The sequence below is a fragment of the Ammodytes marinus genome (assembly GCF_949987685.1).
Source record: "Ammodytes marinus genome assembly, chromosome: 7".
NCBI classification, from domain to species: Eukaryota; Metazoa; Chordata; class Actinopteri; order Uranoscopiformes; family Ammodytidae; genus Ammodytes; species Ammodytes marinus.
In genome coordinates this window covers 7,286,799-7,313,032 of record NC_137211.1, presented here as the reverse complement: position 1 = coordinate 7,313,032, position 26,234 = coordinate 7,286,799, and the positions used below count along the sequence as shown (strand labels likewise).

The window sequence follows — 26,234 nt, the reverse complement described above, 5'->3', positions numbered from 1 at the left end:
GGCGGTTTATATATAGGCCTAGGTCAAAACTACAAACACAGTTCCACCAGAGTTCCAACGGTAAAAGGCGTGCTTTAACATTTTTGATTGACAGCGCGGACGACCAATGAAAACCCTCTGTTTAAGACGTTAACGTGACGTACCCAGTAAACAAACTAGGAACCAGGAAGTGAAGAAAAAACTCAACACTCACTGCTAAAAGTCGGTAGGCTGGATGTTTCGGTTGTGGCTCGGGCTCGGCAGCAGTAAAACTCGGGTAGGTGTTTTGGTTTCACCCCGTAGAAACATGTCGATAACGTTGGACGCTAAAAGCGGTGTCAATAGGTCCATTCACTCGGACAGCGTAACGGAGGTTCATAACGTGCCGATGCACGTCATCATCAGACCGATTCCTCCGGAGCTGGACGAGCAGAAAGTTCAGAGTCTGATGGACACAATCAAGGTGAGACAGATCCAGTTTTATTATAAATGTATTGTGTAGTGTGCCCAAGGACAGTTTATAGACAGGACGTAGCATTGAGACAAAAATACCTGGCCTACAACTAGCCTACAATTGAATTTTAATTAAACTTTATTAATCCCACTAGCTTTACTTTATTGAGCAGCAGCATCGATTAGGCTACCTACTTCAGGTTCATAGGCTTCATTGGCTATTTAAATATTATCTCCTAATGTACTCTTATATTAGGCCTAAACATAAAAAAACAGCCTTCGAAGTGTAGACCTAGGCTATATTAATTATTTATTATATTTCAAAAATGTTCAAAATATTATTATGTCCAGTCCACGTAAACTGGAAAAAGTTTAAAGGAATATTTAATAACACAATGATGTTGTAAAATAAAGAGGAAGATACATTTAGAATCTACACAATTTTCGAGGTCTGCAATCAATTTTAAGCAAATGTGTGGCATTGACCAACTTATTTACTTTACACGCAAAAAAAAAACACTTAGGAGGGAAACAAGGGCAAAATCTTTGTTGGGGATAAGAAATATGAGCATTTGACAGTGGATGCTTAGGGGAAATAATCCCAATAAATGATAAATAAAGTTAGAGATGTATGACAGACGTACACGTAGCCTATATAATGAGAAAAACAGGAGAGAGGATGATATCACAGTTTATTAAACCCAAAGTGAACATGATGTGGGAATATTTAAGTCTGGTGGTTTGAATGCGCTGGATTTGGACACCTGCACAAAGAAAAATAGAAATAATTTGACTGGAGGCTTACTCACTATACTGGCAGTGGCAAGTTTGCCTCTAACCATTGCAGTATAGGACACATTGTTTGTACTACTTTATATAATTCCTGCTGCTCACACCTGCTGTATTAATTAACTGTCAGATTGTCTTTCCTTCCAGGACGCAGCAGACTTGAGTGTTGTTCCTCCCATTGACGTGCTGTGGATCAAAGGCAGAGAAGGGGGAAATTACTACTACTCATTCGGAGGCTGTCACAGGTTTGCAGCGTACCAGAGGTTGAACATGCCCACCATCCCGGCCAAGCTCATCAAATCAAACATCTCGGACCTTAGCACTTACCTGGGGTCTTCAACGCCTGATCTACGCTGACACTGGAGCAGTTTGGGAGTTTTTTTTGAGAGACTATGCTCAGGTGACTCACACAATTGTTTTTAAATCTTCTGTTGCAGCTGGTGAGTGCAGAGCTAAGGATGTACCAGCAGGGGGAAATGTAACTCTTTAGTCAAAAGCGAGACATTTATCATTCAAAACCACTGTAATGTCATGTACAGCATCTGTTTGTGTGTTTGTACATTTGTGTCTTTGTAAATGATACGCTTTTACCAAGTAAGTGTTTGTCATTAGAACTAGAAAAAGAACAGTTAAAAAGTCATTTAAATGATTTTGTTTTAGTTACTTCCTTCACATTTGAAAATGTGAAGGGGTTACAATTGACACTCTGTGACACAACACAGCGTCAATGGTTGCACATTTTGAGACCTTTTCCACTTCTGGTTTACCTATTCAGAAAGACTTAATAACAAATAATACTAGATGCAAACAAAGTATCCTCTTTGAAATCAGCTGAACTGACTGTCAATATTAAATGTCAATATTAAGCTTTCTAGCTTTGATATTATATGAAATTGCGGCTTTTGTCATTTTCTTAAGACACAAGTCAGTTTTTCCAACTAGACTGCTCATGATTACTCCCAACGGATATGGTGTGAACACGGCAGATATACGAAATCACTTCTTACTTCTAATATATTGCACTAAATGTACTGTCTGTGTAAATGCATCCACCAGACATTGCCCTCAAACACTCCACAATGAAAACAAAATTAGTATCTATTTCCATGTACTGCTCTGTGCTAATCCCACTGTAAACTTTGACACAGACCAAGGCCATGAAACTGAAGCAGCTAAAAGGAGTTCAGCCATGATTAATTATGTTATTTACACGTGTTCTGTTCCTACTGCGACATGTCTAAATGTGTTGTGTGAAAGAGGCATATATTGCATCCTTTCTCCTGGAGCATATACAAAAGGTTTTCCTTGAAATGTACCTCCTTAGTTTCTCCTACGGAGGAATTTTTGAGGAAGATTTAAATTCAAGTTGTACAATAATAACTAAAAGAACATGCCTTTACAGCTACTAATAATAACATAGTTCTTCTTAACCAACACACTGAAGTGTTTTTATGTTTAACAAAAATCTATGCAATTTAATGCACAGTCATGTTTGATTGTGATGTTCCAGACAGAGCAAGAATTGAAGGTTACAGAGAGGAGCTTATAGACCAGATGGCTTGTAGGAGTCTGGTGCTGTGGAGAAACATCGGGCCGACAACATGCTCCTGTCTCGCTGCGGCTGCCCCCGTCGTCCTGCCATCAGTCTTTCTGACTCATCGTCCGGGAGAATGATTCTTTCCTGTAACTGTGACGTTCCCAGTTTACATTTTACCACAGAAAGAGGAGGGATGAGAAGTCCGGCACAGTTCTCATGAAAACCCTCCCAAACAAAGTGCCTTGTTTTGCTTCCTCGAAAGCGCTTACATTTTTAATTTTTTCCATGAAACAATACCGATTAAATCCAACATCGGTATCTGGTGCCATTATGGCTGCAATTCACTTATCAGTTATTGGACTGAAGCACCGATCTATGAACAGATTCGTATCCCACAGGCTAATCAGGTTAATCCATTTTTATAAAGCCCAAATTGATTTGTCCTGTTCCGGTTTAAGAAGCAGCCAATGTTGTTTTTAACTTATTTGATTTGGTTTTTTGATAGTGTAGATGTGTATTTTCTACACAATTTTTACTGTTTTAATTCAAATATTAACTTTAAAAACTTTATGAAGAATTTGTCAGTTTGCCATTGCACTTTAAAATTGTGTTATTAATTATACTTTTTTATAGAAACAGATCAAATCAGTTCATATAAATTGCTTCTGAAAACATTAAAATTTGATGCAATTTCGTTTATTTTTGCATTTTTAATAAGAAGTGCTGTGTAGTTTACGCTTGCCTCATGTATCCGTACACAGATGATACCACCACCATCAACAACAACGACAACAATTCATATAATTATGGTAATGATAGATAGATATAATATTAATGATAAGATGTCTAAATCCCAGAATCCCAAACTGAAAAAGAAGTGGATTGTGCATGGTTAGTAAGAAATTACCTGATTTAAAAATTGCTCTTAATACTCAAGTTCCTGAAAACAAATGCATTCTACTTCCCGTAAATAACACAGGTAGCCACCTTTCGTCTTTCTTAAACATGCAAACACAGTGATGGTCTGTGCTGCTGTGAGGAATGATCTAAAGAAAATGGTTTACATAATGCCCTGTTTGTCGTTGGTGCTGACCTTGAGGTTGGCCCTGCTTATTAAATCAAGTCAGTACACATCCCCTCTACCCTCCCTCCCCTGTCTTTGAGGAAGGAACTGCAGCTTTGCAGAATAATATAAGTAAACTATACATCGCTGGTCATTGCAAAGCGACGCGGCCTTTCCGACATCAGCGCCTTGACAAAGCGCGCTGGGATCTGCTTGATGGTCTCCCTTTGTGGCCATCGAGGAAATGAAGGGAGACCCGGGGCAGCGTTTACCGACCGGCCCCTAAAGGACTCTAAATTTCTCTCCTGAATCGTCGCGTGTGAGAAGACTTCCTGTGGCTCACTCACTGTCTGGAAGTAACCATATCCTCAAAGGGTTTTTGACACGCAACACTGGTATGAAAAAAAAAATATTGCACCTGTTGCTTCGGGGAGCGTTTTCCATGGGTGGTTCTGTACGCTTTATCTTTGAGGATTTGAAACAGATCATAAGGGATTTAGGAAGGCTAAGAAGAGGAAGTGTTTGTGGCCATGTTCACAAATGAATTAGGACTATGGCAGTGCTCATATACTTCTGTTTGCTCTTTGATGTGCTCAGACGAATTAATACTGAATAATTCAACACATGGATCTAATTAGAATGTTGTTTTTGAAAACAATTTGACAAATGATGGAAGAATATAAAACAAAGATGATTTATTTAAAAAAAAAAAGTTTGACATTACTATAAAAATATTATATTTTGAGGGTCCCCTGTGTGTCTCTAAGCAGAAACTCAGTTTGTATGATGTGAATAAGACCTTTGTAGATTTTGTAGACAAATTTGTATTATTAAAAGTACAGAAGCTAATTGGCATGAGTAATCTTGAATGTAAAAGGGTTGTTAAAAGTGATTCAAATGCATTAAGCATGCAACTCCAATTACCTGTAACACGGTTATTATTTGTGTGAACTTGTTTTATTAGTTCTATTTTGTATATGACTGCTGCCTGTGTGTCATCAAACAATGAGTTCAACCTGAGATTCCAGTGAATGGCCTTTACACTGTTTCTTATTAATACAAGTTTGTGTTGCACTTAGCAATCGGTCATCCTGTTTTCAATTGTAAACAGTTAAAACATCGCATTTATTATTCATTAACACAGAGAGCATCTCTCATTGCTCTACAGGCATTCTGCAGTAGGGATGGGAGGATCTAATATTTTATTACAAATTGTGATTTACCAAAAACACTTTACATGTATTCTCTCCGTGAATTTCCATTATCTGAACATCAGGTACACATCTACTCTGTAGTGACAATGTTTATCACAAAACCTTTTTTTTTTTTTTATGTTTTTTTTAAAATTATTAATCTGTTTAAATTTGACATGCCTGCTTTTGCCACCTTGTATTTTTAGTTTTTATGATGACATACAGTATTTCTCTTGAGATGCATATTGTTTTGAAAGGGCATAAACACACATAAAAGATCCCAATATGGTTCTATGTAGTGATCCTTACAATACTCAACAAATCAGAACCTTGCTCTCCTGTAGAGTTCGTTTACAAAAAGTAAAAAAAGGATCTCTGGTTAGCCTGCTCACCCATTTGTTCCACTCGGGGAGGCATTACAAACCAAATCCTCTTGAAATAGTTTGGGTGTTAGAGTCGATGACTTCTCACAGCTTCCTATCCGGAATTCCCTCAGACCGCTGGTGGCTGCAGGCGTGTAATTTGTGCCAGATTTGCAAAGGCCGTATCCACCCTCTGACCTCACCACTGTGTGTGCTCTCCGTCTCCGTAGCTCTCTGGATGTATCCACATGGTGTGACATGCAATAGGTTGTAGTTCACAAAAGGCTTCAAAACTTGTAACGTAGCTCTATTTGCTTTAGCATACTCAATTTGACAGGGTTTCCTCTATAAAATGTCTGGATGGCTCATTGCGAGTCATTTTCTGTGGTCTAACATTATATCATGTATTTCACACAAGTTTTGTCCTCCAACATCTCTCTGTCTGTTGACTTCAGCTGTAGGTGTCCCTGCTGTGACGGCACTCACTTTGACAATGTGCAGATTTAAGAACACCTGAGTCACCATGCAACACAGCAGCTGCATGTTAGTATGTGTGTCAACATGGGACCCTGTTGGTGATCATGCTAGTGTGGACACACATGCAATCCTTAAGAGAAACAGATTATTTGATTCTGGAAAATGCTAGTTGTCAAAATCACATTGTGTCAAAATCAGTGAATATCTCCTCACGATCTGTAACTGGACTTTAATATGGTGTTATTACACAGCCTCTATGCTCTATACACTGCTATGTAAACAAAGAGTATGTCAATCAACTAAGGGGGCCCACCGTAGCTAGCGACATGCACATTTACAGAGCCTAGGTTGTGTATCAACACTGGATTTCTTTCAGCGCACAGACAGTAAGGAGAGTTAGTGGATCATGAGGAAGTATCATTGATTTTGACTTTCTTTTCGACAACAAGCATGCTCAAGAATCCCTGACTCCACTTTATAGCTGTTGTTGTGTTCCCCATTGATTTATGTCCCTCTTCAGCTTTATCTCAACACAACCTCAACCTAAAACCCAAAACACTTTTCCCTGCGACGCCTGGCCATGATCTTCCCTCAACTCTGCCAGAAACACTGGAGGAGGAGACAGATCCCAAATCCCTGTTGCTCTCGGCCCAGAGCCCATTTTGTTTCTTCTGGAGACATCAATCATTAACACTGTCCTGATTTTGCCATTTAAATTCTACAACAAGGCCACATGATTTCCTGTAGTTTCTGGCCAACATTACTCAAACAGAAGTAAATAGTGGATTTGTTTGGGACCGTTTACAGCAGCAGATTTATATGCTCTTGTGGGTGTTTACAGCAGAAGGGATGTGTTTTGTTGGATCAGCTCAAAATAAACTAGATTTGCTGTGTTTATTGTGATGAACATTGAAAGATGCATGTCGCCCAAGGCAACCGTGTGGCTCTTTGATGGGTTTTTAATAGGTTTTTGAACAACAATGGAACTCTAAGGTGAACAGGAATCAACAATATCTTGGTCTAATTGGCGATTCCTTGTTGGGTATCAACTTTCAGTGGGATTGTTTGACAACAAGAAAACTCTAAAATATCATCAGACTTGTCCTTTTTAAAGTAATGTTTAAAAAAGGCATTTACCAGCTCTCTCATATGATATTAAAACCTGGAGAATAGGGCCGAGCTAGAGTGAGTCGCCGCCTTATTGTGCCATGTTTTTCCACCGTTGGTGACTCAAAAACAATACACACCCACTAAGGGGAAACAGTGGATTAGGGGCAGAGCAACTGCTTCCATTAAGAATTAAAAAAGTCTCACTCTGATTGGCTAGGCACTTAATGCAAGTTTTAAATGCACTAAAGAAACTACTGTACCATATCTGCCACAATTTTTTCATTTTTCATTTAACTTTTATTTATCCTCGAGAGACCAATTGAGGGGTGACCCTCATTTTCAATGGTGTCGAGTTGACAATGGTGTGAAACCAGCTATATTCATTAATTATTAGTTTACATTGTTATTGTTTTTGTTGATGACATGCTCACAATGACAAAACTAGCAGGTAAACTACAGTTGAGGCTGATGGGAATGTTTTTAGTTGAGTGAAAAATAAGATAAAAATAATTAAAAAAATTAATTATTATTTTCTTCCTGAGGGACAGAGGAAATGTGTGTGTCACATTGAATCACAATCGGTTGACTGAGATATTTTACTAGGATTCATATTCCAGAGACAATTAATGTCTTTACGATATTTTGTGCAAATGCATCCAAGAGAAGTTGGGCTAATTCACAAGATTAATGAAGAAGAATAAATAATTGAAGAATTCTACATTGAGGAAAAGTCAGATGATCTATAAAGTTATATAGATTTATCCTCGCAGGACCATGAATGTCTGCATCAAATTTTACAGATATCAATCCTATTGTTGTTGAGACATTTTTAATGGTGGCTGTAAAGGAAAAGTCAGTGTCATCATGTAAGTCAATAGAATCCATCCACTGGGGACCGTGCATACCACTTTACCACAGTTTGTGCCAAGGAATGTGCCAATATTTCACAAGATAAGCTAAGAATTGGACCTACTGGTAGTACTAGAGGAAAAGTCAGATCTTATAAGGATTATCCTCCCGAGACTGTGGATGTCTGGACGAAATTTCATGCTGATCCATCTTGTAAAGTGATGGAGTTGCAGAACATGCTACAGTGCAGACACAGACACACCGAACCTTCCGGAGCTGCTGTCTGTCTCAGAGATCTGTGAAGCACAACAACACAGGACTCAGTGGGTGGCAAACCAAACATGCTTTCGCTTCATCAGTGGGGATAAATGGATCCATGTCTTCCGGACAGGAAAAAAACATTTCACAGGTCTATTAAAGTTGGAGTCTCCGCTTAGCCTCTGTAAACTGGTATGTTAACAGAGGGGGGCCCACTGTATAACAACATGCCAGTTTACAGAGTCTAGGCTGTGCATCACTGGATTTCTTTTTAGCGCACACACATACATAGTACTTACAGTTGCGGATCGTGAGGAGATATTCGCTGATTTTGACAAAAGGTGATTTAACGAGAGAGTTGCTGTTAGATAAATCTACTTCTGTCTGAATTCCCGAGTCAGACAGTACGCTTACTTGCACAAAATATTCATGGGTCCCGGTAAATGTATTTAACAATCCAGAAGCAGAGTGTCTGAGATTTGAATCATAATTTGATTTTTTTAGAGTCTTGGGGGGTTCGTTAACTTTTAATATCTTTATTACTAGATCATCAGTCACAGTATCATTACAAATTTAAATCAGTTTGTGTATCTTTCAAAGCTCATTGTTTCTTTTATTAATTCATACCAAGTTAAATCTCATTAGAGACTACCTTTTTTATGCTAATTGGAATATTCAGACAGTCATTTTACGCTGCAGCTTTGATGGTTTGGTTGGTGTCCTCTCGGTGCCTTCAGCAGACAGTTTGGGTGTCTGATGTCTAACTGCACATTGAAGTGCTTGAACTGCCACCAGCTGTGTCTTGAAGAGACTAAATCACCCATTTGCCACTGCTTTGTTTTTTTGAACTCAGGGCAGCAAGCAAATAAATCCTTGCCATTCCAGGATCATCTGCCCAGTGTTTATTTACTCTCACTTAACTTTCTCCTGCTGTCTGACCTGTGCTTACCTGCTGTGTTGGAAGGCAGATTTTAACACAGGAACAAACATTACGTTTATTTAACTCTAACTAGAGTAATGTGCCTGTTGGTTGCTTTGAAATATTTAAACTAGGTTGAACATTAAGGCAGGTTTCCTGAAAAAGATATTCAAATCAAATGAACTCAACGTCTTACATTTGACTTGACGATTTCCATTGGAAATTTGAGAGCTGGAAGGACAAACAGAATTTACATACGCTCCAAACACCTGCACTGTTCTATTTAGATGTTGAACAAGTTTTGTGCAGAAATGAAGTTAATGTTGGAAGAGACTGTATCTGTGTGGTTTTACCAGACAACAAAAACAAACCTCAGTGGGTGGCAGCACAGTAAACATGTCAGACTAACCGAAGGTAGTAAAATGTTGTATAAGTGAAAAGCAAACATTAGTCCCTACTACATGCTATTTAAACTAAGGTATTATAGCTTACACATTTCAATCTTGCAAGTTTATAATAATTTTCCCTGCAATGGCCAGAAACATTGATAATACAGGCAGTGTTGCCGTAACTTAATACATTTACTCTATTACTTTTATTTTTGAGTGTACTTTTTATTCCACTGCCTTTATTTGACTATAGTTACAAGTTGCTGTGCTGTATAAAAGTGTACATAAATAAACATTTGTCAGTTTATAAAATGCTAAATGAGTGAACTAGCCAGAATTAAAATTTAGTAGTTAAACATCAGCTCCACTTGACCAGTGACAACACATATATTCTACTGCATAGTATTTATTAAATATTCTGCATGAAAAACGTTTTACTTTCTAGACGTTTTCCTGTTAACACTTGTGTTATTCTACTCAAGTAAGATCATTTTAAAAGTCTTGTAAATAATGACAACAAAATTGCCAAAAACTTTTCGAAATGTCTCTAATAGTTCTGCAAGTCTGTGGGTTCCAATGAACTTTTAATATTTCACTCTAATATTATCTTATTGTGCACTATAGCAGATTCACGAGGAATTATTGTGTGTATTTTCACTTGTAGATACTGTAGCACTGCTGCTGCTGCAGCTCCTCCCATCCCGCTATAAGAGCCCAGCTGACCAGGTAGCAGCGTCCATCCTTAAAATAGGCCACTGCAAACTGACTCAAGAGAAGACGGTCAGCTTTGTGCATGATTTGTGCATGATTTATATATTTTTAACTTTTCTTTCATTAGTGGTTCTATTTAGCCTTGGTGCTACATGGAGATGTAGGATGAGTTCCTGAGTTGGTTTTGGGTCTGATCTAACAGCGGACTTGGGACTTATTAACTTGTTTTCATGATGACTTTCGCCATGCTGCGGCCTGTGGCGACACACATGATGTACGCGAACTTCACTGCAACGTCCGAGGATGATGAAAACCGCAGCGAAAGCGACGGAGGATCGGAGCAAAGTTACTGCAGCTCCACCGAGAAACGGAGACGGATTTCCCGCGACATGGACGGGGACTCCCCGGTGATCGTGAAACAGAGGAGCGCTGCCAACGCCAGGGAGCGAGGCAGGACGCAAAGTGTCAACAGCGCATTCACAGCCCTTCGGACTCTCATACCCACCGAGCCGGTGGACAGAAAGCTCTCCAAAATAGAAACTCTTCGACTGGCATCCAGCTACATTTCCCATCTGGCCAACGTGCTTGTAATTGGGGATGGCTGCGCTGATGGACAGCCGTGCCACGGAGCGGTCCACGCGCAAGGAGAGAGCGGGAAGCAGCAGCCGAGAACCATCTGCACCTTCTGCCTGAGCAACCAGAGAAAAGTGGTAAATGCTGTTTAACTGTAAATCCAAAGTGGAATCCAGTGTAGTTCAAATACAACTGGGCTGTTAAATGTTAAATGTGCTAAATATATTTTAGGGACAGGATCACACGAACGTGCTCGTCAGCTATTTTTCTTTTTTGTCTTGGGCATGTTTTTGTGAAGGTTGCGTCTAAAGCAGCATCTGTTTGTGTTTCAACCGTGAACACTTTTTTGTAACTCCATTATTTTGCCTTTGGAGTGTGCACGTAAAAAGCCCTTTTACGCGCACTTTTACGCACTGGCTGTAAATACCTCACACACTTGGACACGGATGTTATTATTTTATTTCAATAAGTGTCTCCTGTCAGTTGCAGAACATGATGTTATATGCAACATAATCAGTAGCTTCCTATTTTTGAAAAGTAATTTGACATCAAACTTTGAAGCTGAAAAATAGTTGGAAAGTAAAAAATATTTATTTTGCTACTCTAGATTTTTTTTAAATGGCAATGACTTATTGTGCAGTTAAATGATATATTAATGAATCTTTATATGACTGAGACATTTCTTCATTTTATTTTTTCAGATAAAGGATGGCAGAGACTGTTTAAAAATGCGAGGGCTTGGGCCGCTACGAATGAGACGCTGACTGAAGACCAGTGAATGATTAGCAACCTGAAAATCCTCAAATATTTTCTCAGGGAAGAGTCGAAGCTGGTGTTACACTTGCAGCACACACACACATGTACACACACCCACACACATGAACAGACACACACATGAACATGCTGGATCAATTGATGGAACCGAAGAAGAGACTATTTATACTTGACTGAGGAATTTAAGCATAAGCCTTTCAGAGATGCAGTGCATTTGTTTGAAACTTATGGAGTTTTTGTACTTTTTTTTTACCCCTTAAAAAGTTTTAAATAAAGTATATTTTATCAAAATAAAAGCTTTCTTTTTCTGTTTCATGTGAAAATATAATTCAGATTATGTTTATGATTGGGACGTTGATGACATGACATGCATAGTATTACAGATAAAAGAAAAAATATGGAAGGATTATTTATGAGAAAATCTTTTTGTTTCGAGCTGGATGGCATTTAGTTACTATACAACAAGAAGCTCAACTGCAGTGTGGGAAATAATTTATCAACTAAAGTCTTCTCAAATACAGATTTTTATGACAACCAATTTAGTGATTATATGTACTGTATATAATTTATTTCTTTATGGAACCATTTCCATTGTTTCCACATAACTTGTGGCCAAGAAGTTGTTTATGAAATCTGCAAAGCCAAAGCAAAGGTTCGGGGTTTCTGGTGTCAATGGCTGGTGTATTTTTTATTTTTCCCTCCCCAACTCTCACGATCGGGAGTTTTTTGAAGTCTGCTATCGATTAGTCACGGCAAATAGTAGCCCACACTCTGCTCGGAGCCCCCAACACAGCTGTTGGTATGTCAGAGGGATAAATCACTGCTGTAGGCCCAATGGACAGGGAGAGATGGGGTGAGAGGTCGTAGGTCACAGTGGAGCGCAGACTTGAATCACCGCTGATGTGTAATAACAGGAAAATTATGCAAATAGTTTATCCTGAAGATAACTTGTGTTTCTGTAATTCATTAGCCTACTTGATTACTGGATTACATGAAGACTTGAAGATTCACTCTGAAAAAAATGTTGGTCAAAACATTACACAGTGCCTAAACTAAAAATAATAAGTTGGTTCAACTTTAACTTTTTGGAATTCTTGGTGTAAAGAACTCAAAACTTGAAGTTACATTACATATAAATGCTAAATTATTTCAAGAAACAATTATTAGTTGGCTGAAATGTATCCAGTGTTCCTTAAAACTTTAGAGATTTATTTGGCCTCCAAACAAAAAATCTAGAGAGCACAATTTGGTAATTTTGAGTTTCCTAACTTTGGATATGTACTTTCTTTCACAACCCAATCTCCGGAGAAAGCTGCAAAGTGAGTTTATTTTCCGATTTTATTTTCATGTTCTCCGAAGCACAGATCTGATTCAGACGATGTTCACTCGGAAACTTTTCATAACTGCTGTGAAATCAGGCTGCTTAGTAAAACCAGCCCAGTCTCTACGGGCCTCTCTCTGTCTCCTCCAGTCGGAAAAAGATACTGTAGTGATCGCTCTAACAGGCAGACTGTGGCTCAGACACACAGACAGCTGAGCCCTAAGTTCTTAATCGCTTTGAATCTGACTGCAAACTCTGTCCTCAAAATGACAGGCAGGCTCCCCGCTGGCTCAGGAGGGCAGTGTATGGAAAGTGGATTTTAAAGCAGTTAAAGGTGCATGCTGGGGGTCTGAATCTTTCCCCTCAAACATCCCCATCCCCTCTCCCCCACCTCTTCTGTCAGGATAATTGGAATTTGCTGTGCTAAGTCCTGCGTGCTCGGGGCCCGGGCCTCCCTCAAATGGCTCCCCGAGGCTCTCCGAGGCAGGAAGATGTCACGGAGGCACAGGAAGGGAAAATAACGCGCAGTCGACCTCTCCAAGGAACTCTCGTTGCGACGGGCTTTGGGTCAGCGCCAGTCCTGACATCATCCGGCACTGGGACCCAGATGTACGGCTCTCTGGTGGTGCTTTCTCAAAAGCGAATGAACCAAATAGTGACTTTTCAACAAATTCGGAAGGACACCTTTTTTTTTCTCCTCCCAAGATGACAGGTAACAAATTGATGGCAGAAAGCATCAGAAGAGAAGAGATGAGGGGGAAGAAAAGCAAAGGCAGCAAATAAGGTCGGTGAGGATCTGTTTAACATTGTCTGACAGGCCAGGACCCACCTGGGGACCATTGCTAAGGTTTACTGCTTCACTTTGGTGAGTTTTCAACTTCCTCGGACGCTCGCATCTCTTAATCCCAAAAGAGGTCTTATGTGCAGGAAGAATTTCATCGGAGATGCAACCGGCTGTTCCACCCTGTCCTTGGTGACCTGAGATGAAAAATTACTTTGACAGTTTGTGCTTTATTGTCTTTTGAAAGAAAACAGCACAGCAAAATGCTTGTTACTTCTCTTTAGTAATCTTTTTATTTATGTTGTCTGTAATCTATTTGAAGGATGAAGGCTGAGCTCGTAACTTTATATAAATAAACATAAAGCAAAGTTGCTCAAAGATCATCTGTCCTCCTGCATTAAAAATTGCATTGACAATATTTCGGGGTAACTTTACCCATTGCAAATGTGTTGTTTTGTCCCAGTGTTTGTGTTATTGTATTATTTGTCATATTACTGTTGGGTTATTTACTAAAACTAAAATAGGGATATTTTGACCCGGTATTAAACACAACTACTCAAATATTACCTTGAAAACTGTCAAAATGATGTGCAAATAATATATGCATTATTATATTAACTATCTGTAACAAATAATGACATTTTTGTTAAAAAAAAATGGCTATAATAAATGTGAACACTTTTTAATCAAACCATATGCTATTAACAATAATAACCCCAACACATTGTTTTATGCATCTTTCTTGCAATGCACACTGGGTAACTCAGTATTGTGCTGGCGCTGAATGGACCCAAACTGAGTTGGTTTCCATCCAGTGATTGTAAGTGTGGAATTTAAAGCTGAAAATAAAACCAATAACGGTAGATGGTTATGATGCCAGATGGCTGCACTACAGCAAGTTCAATTCAGTTCAACAACAATAAAGTTAGCTTTAGAGTAAACCTCAAAAAATCTGGAACATTTTAAACGTGTCCTCTTTATGTTGCCCATCCAAGAGCTCAGTGCTATATTGTACATTACAGATTGCAGTTTATTGTTTTTGTTTTGTACCTCTGGAGAGAGTTATTTGTGCGTATTAGAAGCATCTAACCTAATGTAATATCTCAGCCTGTTCATGTTCATGAACAGGTCTCTCTTGTAAATGAGACCCTGGGTCTCAATGAGATTTTACCTGTATAAATAAAGGTTAATAAAATAAAAAAATACTGATCTACACACAGCAGTGCACACTCTCTAAGGGTCAGGGGTGAATAATGACAAATGGGCACTTCTTCTATGTAAGATATTGGGTTGAATATTATTTTTGGATAAATGGGATGACACACATACACAAACACACCCACACATACACAGCAACTCAAACGTAACTTTGATGTGACCATATGGAAGGGCTCATGTGTTGTTGGGTCCCCCTATAGTATTTTGGCCCTAAGCTCAAATCAGATGGGCACCTGAGGCACTCAAATGCCCCTTTTATGACCTAAAGGCAAGTGTTGAAGTCATATTATACGACACATGTTAAATCCCCTGAGAGGAATAAAGATTTTAAAAAGGGCACTTAAGATCTCACAACAAAAAGGGCAGCCCTCCCTACACACACACACACACACACACCTCTGTGCCCGCCATTGCACAAGGGGAAGATTTAGGAAGCATAGCCTAATGAATCCTGTTGAGCAATGGCTCCTTGAAAACATCTTCACAGATTAAACACAAATCACAGCTCTGACTGCTCAAACGTGTTCCTGTTCTTGCCTCACCGGAACCAAAAAAAGAAGCTAAAATAGATGATCCAGAAAGGGGAAGGATGTAAAGCACTTTTCTTTTTTTCTCTACATCATCTGGGAGCGCTGTCCTGATTCCCTGATGGGTGCTTACACCTTTAACATTTTGTAGTCTTGCCAGAGAGCTTTTGTTAGACACAAACCCTGCACATGGTAATATTTTAATAGCTTTTGCTCTCCCAGTCTCTTTCAGCATGTTTCAAACGCTCGCTGGCAGGGGAGAAGGCCCCTCGGTCCACCTGCATGTCAGAATTATTAATGGCTCTGAGTCACTTTGTGGCCCAGGACACAGAAACTTCGCTTCCGATTTGACTGAACATGACCACTTTACACACACACACACACACACACACACACACACACACACACACACACACACACGCACAGGGAGGAGAGGAAGTGTGTCTGCCCGACTGTCAGCTGAGCTTCTGTAAGGGGTGTAAGGGGAGAGAGAAAAGTCTGAGGAGCCGGTCCTGTCTCCTTAACCGAACAAGAACAATTGTTTTCATGTGCCAGAGAGTTTGGCAAGGCCTTCAGACGTGAGGGAGAATGATGGAGGGCTGTACAGCGGAGAGGATGGGTGGGTGGGGAGAGCTGGCAGGAGGAAATCCCAGAGAAGAAATTATGGGAACAATACAGATCGTTGGTAACGCGTCTATGTTTCTGCAGAAGGCTCAGACAATCAAGCCTACAGCCCTCAGCCGCCTGCCAAGGCTCAGAGGCAAGAGGTGAGGATCAAATCAGACTGAGAGGGATTTTTACTTCCTTAAGCAAACAATCTAACAGGCAGCGCTGCAGCCTCCGCTCCCTCACAAAGACGGGAATCATTTCATCCAGTTACAGGCGTATGCAATGGTGCAGAACAAATGTTTCATTCAGATCAAACGGGAGAGAGTCTTAGTGTATATGAAAGTGTTCGAGCTTGTGTTACTGCATGTGTATATGTTTAAAATGTGTGTGTGTGTGTGTGTGCGTGTGGGAGTATATTTGTCACAGTTTTTGCTCCCAAATCCTGCACAATACCATCATAAACAAATCGGACCATTATCTCTTTCAAGTATTTGACATATTTGACTTTTAAATGTTTTTGAAACGGTAACATTTTTCCTCTGATGATCATAAACGACCTGCTACGGCAAACAAAACCATCAGCAAAAACGATGCTATTTTTTTATAGTTATTATATTGCCTTTGCTCAAAGCGATTTACGGGAGCCAGACCAGAACATCCTGTGTTTCACAAATGTTACTAAATCAAAGTTTACTTTGCTTCACCATTGTGAAGCAACAGGTCTCTCTCTCTCGTAATAAGACCCGGTGTCTCAATAAGATTACCTGTATGAATAAAGGTTAAATGAAAATGTTACCATAATTAATCTTAGTAACATAATACATTACCTCATCGCGACTCATCTGCTGTCTCTCTTTCACTCGCCTTCTAAACAAATGCATGCGCCTCCGGCACGCGCTTGGGTGCTGGTGTCATAAAAACATTAACGATTATTTCCAAAGGTGTCGCTAGAATCAACAAAAAATGAAAGCTACTCGTAGCTACTTTAACCAAGAGGGATTCAAACATTTGTTTTGGATCAGACTTTTTGGTGTTACTGTATTTTCTAACCCCCATTTTCGCATATTTGAATCCTTGAAGAAATATAACTAAAATGATCTCCAGCATTCACACTAGTAAAATGAATAATTAGAATAATCTAAAAAATATCAGCACAGAAACACTGGCATTGCTGCAGTGCATCAAATAGCCATATATCTGTCAAACGTCCAGTAAACATGCACATTCTTCCTGGGAAAGTCTGTGCGTACAAGACCTGTGGGAGAGACGGCGGAACCATTGGGACGTTTCATTTCGGCAAACAGAGCAAACAGTCAGAGGATTTCCTCAATCAGAGGGCGAGAGAGTGTGCAGTGAACAACCTCGCTGACAGAAACATGGAGACCTCCACCACACAGCTGGGCGTGCTAACAACCTCGGGGACTTACCGTGGCGTGCAACACCCTTTAACTGCAGCACAGAGAGCCACAATCAAACGCACATCACACGCGCACTCACTCACATTTACACCAACATGTAAACCTTTAGAGAATTACACTAGTTTTGATGAGTCTTACAATGTGTCAGCAGTTTCTGACCTTTATACTCTCACCATTTTCTTGTAACACGTAGTTTCTTTAACTGTAAAATTCCCTTGTGCTTGATTAACATGTTTTTACTAAATGCAGCGCTGCACTATAAGAACATCTGGAGTGACCAACAAGTTTTTTTTTCGCTCTTGTATTTGCTGTATATTTGACCCCCTGTCCGTCATAAATCTAAATCCACTCACAGCTGCAGTTGCCGATGTCCAATAGGATGCAGCAAAAAAAGGAAAAAAATAAGTCCTCATTTCCACTGATGTTACTGTGGTAACATGGGTGCATGTCTACGTTCCTGCGCTGCTGCTGATTGGGGCATTGTTTAATGCAGATGGTGGAATCCAAAGACCTCACTCTTCCCTTTTCCATAAAGCCAGTCGGCTATTAATAACCATATATCGACCTCCTTTGTCAACAAGAGCGACACATACAAATAATATGCTTGAAGGGAGACAATGGGGAATTCCCTGAGATGAAAACAACAGGATGAGCTAGCCTCATAAGACTGAGTGTGTGTGTGTGTGTGTGTGTGTGTGTGTGTGTGTTTGCGCACGTGTGTGGGTGTGATTGATGTGAGCCTCCTGAATGTAGGACAGTCAGTCACTTGGAGAAACAAAATCTCACTGAGCAACTAATTCAAATCCAATTTAACAAACAGACCTTGTTGTGAGCTTGTTTCACCAAAATGAGGTGCAACAGGTTCAAGTTTATACTCTGTCATTTTAAAATATACCACTTTACCACGTCTACTACCTATTTTATTTGATCTTTATTCTTACTTGTTTCCGTGTTTTGATTATGTTTTGTGTAGTATTTCAAGATTGTTTATTTGTCACAAGCACACCAATTACATTTGTCTTTCTTGAGTCTCAGGATTCCGTCAGCAATGCAATATAAAAGAAGAAAATGTATAAGAGAAACACGCACGTGAAAGGGAGCCACCTGAGACCTAAATAGACACAAAAATAGTGAAAGACAATGTGCAAACCAAGTGTAGAGATAAGCTGTACCATATAAATTGAAGTAGAATGTACAATTAAATGTAAACAAAATAGAATACTGTACGTGGGATAGAATCATTTGATATAACAATTTTTTTTCGCAATATATATGTAAATTATGACTCAGCAGTGGTTAACATTATGGATAGATGTAGCATGAACAAGTGTAAAACGTAACGAGATAGACAGTTTTGTCACTATTGTGACATAGTGTTCAACAGTCCTTTGTGTGGAATAAAGCTGTCCCACACATTCACACATATTAAGTCAGTTTCATTTATATATCCTGGTATTACTATAAGAAATCTGCCTCAGTGGGCTTTATACTATATGTACTGTATACAACACCATGTATAACACTATCTTTCCTTGGACCCTTGACTCGATAAGGAACAAGTCCCCAAAAAACTTTAAAAACGGGAAAATGTTGGAAGAAACCTCAGGAAAAGCAAGAGTACACGGATATCTCCCCCAGGATGCCTCAGACATACAGTACAACAGATGACGTCCCAAAAAAAATTACAATCAAACAGATTTTATGAACACCTTATTATTTTTATTATTTTTCGGGGTTTAAAATGTCCCCCTGCACTTGATACCACACCCAGCAGTGATGTCACAGTGTGCTGACAGACACTGAAGGACACTTCTGCCTCGCCCTTCACACCTCTCCAGCTGTGTCCCATCATGTCTTTCACTGTGAAAAACCGACAGTGACACACACTCTGTGCTTTGATAGGTCAGCAGTGTGGTGGTGAGGAAAGGAGCCAGGGTTTTGAACTTCTCCATGGGGCTCTATGTATTCATTCTTGACACAACTTTTCAGATGAAGAGGGCTATCTGTAAATACGCGATGTTATCCCCGTATTTTACCCGTCAGTGTGGATGTTCAGAACAACATTTTGGATTTGCTTCTCTCTTTTTTTCAAGAATGGCCAAAAATAAAAGCAATAGAGGCCAAAATATCCAGGCTTGTAGTCGCTCTGGATGCTACAACTTCCGGAACTTATCTTGGTGTCTTTCATTAGTCTTGCTTTTAAACCCCAAACTTTATGATGAAGCTTGTCCATCATAATTTCATTGTCTCAAGCCTCAAGATAACACAAACACGATAACATTTTTCAGAGTAATTTTCTCAGACTTTAGACAGCTCCCTCCAGAGACACACACTACGTTACTTTTAGTCTTTGTGACAAGTTCACTGAACTTCCTGTGCAGAAAAATTGGCTTAGTGCCCCTTTAAGTTTTAAGCTGCATGCAGAAAATAAAATGTCCTATTTTGAAGCAATAAAGATCTGATCTGAGCTGAGTTGAACTGCAAGTGTGAAGCAAGTGACCCAAAAACTAAAATGTTTTGTTGTCCTATAAAAAAAAAACAAGTTAGAGATAATAATACAACACTGATGCACTGCTCTGAATCGTCCACATGGTGTCAATATGTACACAGACATTGAACACATCCTCCAACTCAAAGGTGCCCCCTTTTACAGGAAACAGTGACTCGATTTCAAGGTAAATGAAAGACAAGTCCCACTCATTACAGCTCACTCAACAGATGCAGTGTAGAATATGTCTCGGAAGATGTTGTTCATTAAGGTGAGTTAAATCTAACTTCTATATAATCATATAAAGTCAAGTTTATAGAATGTTACTAAAAGTGTATACAAAGATACAGATAGTTCAGTGTATTGAAGCTATGTAAACTAACAGAACTTATTTCTGCTCTCTGGAAACTGCTGATCTCAGCTGCTTTTGCTGTTGGTGCATTATGCAAACCAGAGTCAAGCACAATATCTTAAAAACTGCAATGAAGATGTCCTACTGAAGTGTCCAGGTTTTCCAAGTGAAAGCAGTTTCCTCTCCATAGCATGGTACAAGGTCAGTGACCCGTTTCAGACTTTCAGAAACAAACTTAAATCGCTGTAAAACCTTTTTTGTTTCATCTTATATGTAGGCTACAGCTGCATCTAAAAATGTGACCATATCTAGAATAAAATTCTGCATTTTAAATCTTATGTGTTTAGTTTTGTGTAATATTTTGAGATATTGTATTTTTTGTTCCATGAGCTGTAATCATAAAAATTAAAAGAAAGGCCTGACATATTTTATTTTGTGTAATGAATCTACAATTTATGAACATTTCACTTTTTGAAAGAACTTTTTCATGATATTCAAATCTTCGGGATGCACCTGTATGTGGCTTCGATTTCATTTTATATGGATATTTTTAAAAATATATATTTTGTTGTTACTTTGAACAGGTCATCAACCAGGACAAACGTGGCCTCATCAGAAGAAATAAAGACGAAGTGAAGCGCTACAGCTACAATCGCTCGATAGAGTTTGGAGAGAACCAAGGTCTGTTTCTGCAGAGTGTAACGCCTGAAGATTCAGGCACATACGAGTGTGCAGTCCATGCAAACGTAGGGGGTCAAAATCGAAATGACATGGTCAACCTTATGGTCAATGGTAAGCTTTGAATTTAATTTTCCCACCACTTGGCAGAATATCTATAATAATAATGATAATAATAATAAATTGTATTTATATAGCGCTCTTCTCTCACTCAGAGAGCTTTACAAAAACAAAACAATAAACAAACAAAAAAGAACATGTAGGGTTGGGTTGGTGGGTGAACTAGGGGTAGGCGGAGGAGAAGGGATGGGTCTTGAGTTTGGACTGGAAGATGGTGAGGGACTCAGAGTCACGGATATGTTGGGGTAGGCTGTTCCAGAGCCTGGCAGCTGCCCTGGAGAAAGCTCTGTCGCCAAGGCTGCAGAGTTTTGATGTGTGGGTGGAGAGGAGACTGGCTGAGGAAGATCTGAGGGCCCGGGGGGGGTTGATAGGGGGAGAGGAGGTCAGTGAGATATGGGGGGGCCAGATGGTGGAGGGCTTTGTAGGTGAGGACCAGGAGTTTGTAATCGATCCGGAATGAAATGGGGAGCCAGTGGAGCTTTTTGAGGACTGGGGTGATGTGGTTCCACGAGTTGGTGTGACTGAGGAGACGGGCAGCTGCTTTCTGGACACGTTGGAGTCTGTTGATGGAGGTGGTGCTGATGCCGGCGAGAGAGACCGTGGTGCCATCAATAGTGAGTGTGTGTGTGTGTGTGTGAGGGGGGGTGAGTTTGCTGAGGGTGGATTTGGAGCCAATTAGGAGGAGTTCGGTTTTGTTGCTGTTGAGTTTGAGGAAGTTATTTTTCATCCAGAGTGTTAGTGAAGACAGGCAGGATTCAATGTGGGAGATGGGGGGTTTGTGGGGGGATTTGGTGCTGAGGTAAATGTGGGTGTCATCAGCATAACAATCGAAGTCCATTGAGAAATGGCGAAGTAACTGACCAAGGGGGAGGAGGTAGATGATGAAGAGGAGGGGGCCGAGTACAGAACCTTGGGGAACGCTTTGTGTGACGTGACTGTGGCAGATGTGTGGTTGTGGAGGGAGATGAAGTGAGATCTGTCGGAGAGATAAGAGAGATCTAATGCCTCACTGACTCAGATAACACAAAGGGATGATTTGTAACACGGTCCAAAGGTGTTTATGTTAGCTACAAGTAAAACAACTTCATTATTTGACAATTATTTCGCATGATACTGTATGTAAGTTGTAAAAGTATTTGAAGTCTATGAATTGAAATATCAATTGTTTGTCTTAAATTTTACATTTTCCCTGAGGTCGGCTTCACTGTTAATAATTAAACAAACACTTCCAAGATTGGAATTACATTTTTTGAACAGCCTTAATGTTAGGCATAATATATGGTAATTGTTTGCCCAATTATACCAATATAACAGGATTGGAGAGATAAAAACATGTATGTTGACTGTTTAGATTACAGTTGACAAGAACTTTATCAGTTTCATTTGTATTAATCCAAAAGTTTGAGGGACTCTGTTGATTTTAAATTAATCTGACAGAAAGGAGTTCTCATGACCCAATTTTGCAGAATTTAACCTCCACATCAAAAAGCAGGAAATACACTTCTTCCAAAAACACACACAATATTTTCCTTTCCACTGTGACACATTTTCCATACATACATTTTCTGCCGTTGGTTCGAAATGAGATGTCTACCAAAGGAAAAAAATTACCCCTGCTTGAATTATATCTATTTCAGGTAAAAACATAAAAAAGAATAAAAAAAGTTTTGTTAAATTGTCTATTAAGAATCAGAGTCGGGTTCATGGGGAAAGGGTTAGGGTTAAGTAAACAATAATGTTACATAATTTATGAGTATCACATAACTTATTGCTGTGATAGATGGACTGAAATACCTCATTCATTTCTTTGATTTGTGTCTTTTTCAACAGAGTGTTTGACAAAGGCTGAAACAACAACAATAACAAATGTGTCAAACACATCACAGGCCACCCAGCCATGCCACAAGCAAGTTGAGGGACTACCGATCATGTGGAGCATCTTAGGATACCTGGGAGTGGGCCTTGGAAAAATCATTTTATCTCTAATCTGCATTGGGGTAAATAAACATCATTTATTTGCACGCATTGTATGGATCTGTTACGGGTTAGGAAGCAAATACTTTAAAGTCAACTTATTTATCAAGCACATGACCATATGTGTTATGGGTAGATAATTATGAAAATTAATGGAAATGTGCAGAGGAGAGAGGGACTGATGAAACGATTGACGACATCCGGAGGTGTCTATAATCTATGCAGGAATTTAAAAACATACAAAATAATCTTACAATCGAGTCTGTATTCCACAAGTAAACAATGATTGTGAAACCAGTAGAGAGGAGTGCTTTTCTGATGCATTTTTCCATAACTGACTACTAAGCAAAGACAGATCACTTGCCATGGAGAAAAACTTAGTTTTGAGATGAATTTAACAGATTTCTGACTCATTCAATGACATTTGAAAATGCCAAAAGTTGTGGTAAAACTCTTGATTTAAGGAGTTAAACAGGCAAGTAAAATATAAGCTAGAAAAACCCTGGACCTGATGTGACGGGGAAATACAGCTGCGTTTATAAATAGAATTAGATAGGACCCACAATGGAGCCCTGAGGAACACCACAACAAACAGGTTTCAGAAGAAAAAAAAGTTATCTAATTCATTCATCCATCTTACTGACAAACAGCAACCACTCCAATGCCTTGTTATCTTTACTTTCCGACACAAACTATTTTTCAGTCATTTATATATAAATGACAAAGAACATTTGTGTATTCCTTCTGTGCTAATTGATTAATATAGACACCCAACTGATTGCAAAACAAAGCCCTCTGAAGCCCATGGTAGTTATGAGGGAAAACTCAAAGTCAGAGTTCAACTTTCTTAGGTTCACTAGTTAAAATGTAATGTAATAAAATACAGCAGCTCAGCCATAAATTCTACTTCCAAGCACATTATACTGTTCAGTTTTAAATTACACTGCAGGAGAGGTATTCATTTGACTGTATGTTTATTATTGAGGTTATTGTTTGCATTGGATGTCATTCTATTGAAAAGAGTTTGTAATGTTTTGTCCATTTATAAACATGAAATTAATTGGGGCAAAGGTTAGACACACATTTCAATATGACACAGTCCAGTACAGCATTAAACTATGACCTCAATAATAACCATAAAATAAAATTAAAGCATCTCTAACAATGTCAACCAAAATGTAACATTATTATCTTTATGGCTGAGCTATTGTATTGCAACATCGTAAAGTGGTCAAGGAGTGTTTTATGTATATAAGATAATAATACATCTTCAAACTACTCCACCTGTCACTGAAAATTAAACTATTATTAGTTTGTTTCTTGTCAAAACCCTATTTCCTGTATGTGAGTAATGCTGTTTGTCTCTGAGTGATTGTTTGACACCTCACACAATTTATAGACAGCAAGCTAACTTCAGCGCTGCTGAGGTTCCATTTCCTCTGTACAGTTAGGTAGTTGTTTTTGGTTTTTCCCTTTGCAAAGCGGAGGGCTTCTTTACAGTTTATGAATTCACAAAATGTATTTGCTCTGTGTTATGTTTCCATCATTCAGGTTATCAGAGTCTGCCGGTCTTCGAGGCGACAGCAGCAGCGTAGGTGGTGAAGCTGAGTGAAATCATGTAACTAACCGGATAAAATCCTTCCAAATCAGCAATTAAAAGTGTTTTTATTTTCCTGTTTCTTATTTATTGTGCTCTATTTGTTTTCATAGATGTTCATGTATTTTTCCAAGTAAAGTATTTCATCAGTTTACAAAGAATTGTTTCATTTCTTTATTAGTGTGAAAGAGGTCAACCACAACACCACAGACATGAGAGGATGTAAGGCTTATTTAGAAGAACAGAAATCCCAACATAACACCACACACACATGCACGCACATACACACACACACATACACACACACACACACACACACACACACACACACACACACACACACACACACACACACACACACACACACACAACGCTTTAGTTGTAAACCGTTTCTATCATGGCTTACAATAGCGGAAATGATTCAGAAATACATTTATATCAAGTATATGACATTGTTCAGCAAATAATGTTATCATTATTTAACCTTTTTTTCTACCAATTGTACTATTTATGCAAAAACGTAGCAACTTTTTTTTTATCATCTTAGGGTTTTTGCCAACCACATGCAACAGTTTTAGTTCCTGAAAAAGATAATTAGGCTAATATGACATTGGTAGTGAATGACAGTGATTTTAACAGGCCTTTATCAGATCTTGTGGCTGTGTTATCATGTAAACATCTCAGACTTTTTCGTTTGATGGTTGCAGTGGGTTAGCTGATGTGAGTATTTAGTTCCTGTTTGAGAAGGGAAGAGAGAGTTCAGCCTAACAAGGTGTTGTGTTCACGCTCTGCAGTGTAGTGACTATCGTTGCAACACTCTCAGAAAATAAAGCACCTTGTTTTACCTTTAAGGGTATAAAGGCCTGTGCCTGTCATTGTTGCAGAACCCTCTCAAGTACAACTATGCATACACTGGGTACTTATGTTTTACTTATGTACCCAATGTTACACCCTTTGCAACATTTCTCCAACTTTTGTCTTTTTTTTTTTTTTTGTAACTTTCTCCATTTCAACCACAACCTACAAGTAAAAAATATATATAGGCAAACTCCCAAGTGAAACATTCAATTCTAAGAAATAAAAATAATATATTATATCTTTTTATATTTGGCCTAAAACACACAATGTCTCCTGACATTGTGTCTTAACATTCAGAAGACACAGTACACACATATATATATATACAGTATATATACATATTTTCCTACTTACATATATCTACCGGTATGTAACATTTTAGCCCTAAAAAATTAAGACACTGTTACCATGAGTTCCAAAAATTAACCCTGGTGTTTATGTTAGTGTAGATTCTACACTGTATATTGTATCTTGAGGGACAGAAATGGATTCCTATACTGTACCCGCTATGTCTGACAGCGTAAGGATGATAGTAATCAAGCAGCTTTAATGCAACAGATAAGTGGAGTAAAATCACAGAGTGAACTCCACTTACAGCAGCTCAGCAGGTTCAGAGAGAAGAAATGTGCAGAGATCACCACCTGCTGGCACTTCTTCATACAACAACACCACCACAAAAAAATACACTGAGTCATCAAGATTTATTCCGGTGAATTAATCTATTTTGTGAAATAATGTTAATAATTTGAATCAGCAGTATTTAGTTTTGAAAGAAAAGAAGAAAGACGGACCACAAAGTGTTCCAGTGTTATAATTACAAACTTTTACGGGGCTATTATAAATGGACTATAACCAAA

The 26,234-nt window shown here is 38.9% G+C and overlaps 3 protein-coding genes across 3 annotated transcripts; all 3 read left to right on the top strand.

Moving 5' to 3' along the window:
* The first annotated feature begins 205 nt into the window (after positions 1 to 205).
* srxn1 (sulfiredoxin 1 homolog) lies at positions 206 to 2,291 on the top strand. Its single transcript, XM_080031607.1, has 2 exons — positions 206 to 442; positions 1,369 to 2,291. Exons 1-2 carry the CDS (start codon positions 215 to 217, stop codon positions 1,576 to 1,578), a joined length of 438 nt encoding a protein of 145 aa, XP_079887733.1. The 5' UTR covers positions 206 to 214; the 3' UTR covers positions 1,579 to 2,291.
* An 8,028-nt stretch (positions 2,292 to 10,319) lies between these two features.
* Positions 10,320 to 11,477, top strand: tcf15 (transcription factor 15; the record flags this gene model as incomplete). The annotated part of the gene is made up of 2 exons (XM_080031289.1): positions 10,320 to 10,799; positions 11,364 to 11,477. 2 exons carry the CDS (start codon positions 10,320 to 10,322, stop codon positions 11,424 to 11,426), a joined length of 543 nt encoding a protein of 180 aa, XP_079887415.1. The 3' UTR covers positions 11,427 to 11,477.
* An 8,517-nt stretch (positions 11,478 to 19,994) lies between these two features.
* Positions 19,995 to 24,605, top strand: LOC307253678 (uncharacterized protein). The gene is made up of 5 exons (XM_080031805.1): positions 19,995 to 20,069; positions 20,220 to 20,351; positions 20,735 to 20,942; positions 22,779 to 22,945; positions 24,474 to 24,605. Exons 1-5 carry the CDS (start codon positions 20,043 to 20,045, stop codon positions 24,522 to 24,524), a joined length of 585 nt encoding a protein of 194 aa, XP_079887931.1. The 5' UTR covers positions 19,995 to 20,042; the 3' UTR covers positions 24,525 to 24,605.
* The last annotated feature ends 1,629 nt before the right edge of the window (positions 24,606 to 26,234 follow it).

Bases quoted from the DNA above. Each gene is read 5' to 3' on its own strand.
- srxn1 (XM_080031607.1), top strand. From the start codon at position 215: ATGTTTCGGTTGTGGCTCGGGCTCGGCAGCAGTAAAACTCGGGTAGGT. The intron at 443-1,368 runs GTGAGACAGATC...CTTTCCTTCCAG, and splicing joins GTCTGATGGACACAATCAAG to GACGCAGCAGACTTGAGTGT.
- LOC307253678 (XM_080031805.1), top strand. From the start codon at position 20,043: ATGTCTCGGAAGATGTTGTTCATTAAG. The intron at 20,352-20,734 runs GTCAGTGACCCG...TACTTTGAACAG, and splicing joins TCTCCATAGCATGGTACAAG to GTCATCAACCAGGACAAACG. The intron at 22,946-24,473 runs GTAAATAAACAT...TCCATCATTCAG, and splicing joins TATCTCTAATCTGCATTGGG to GTTATCAGAGTCTGCCGGTC.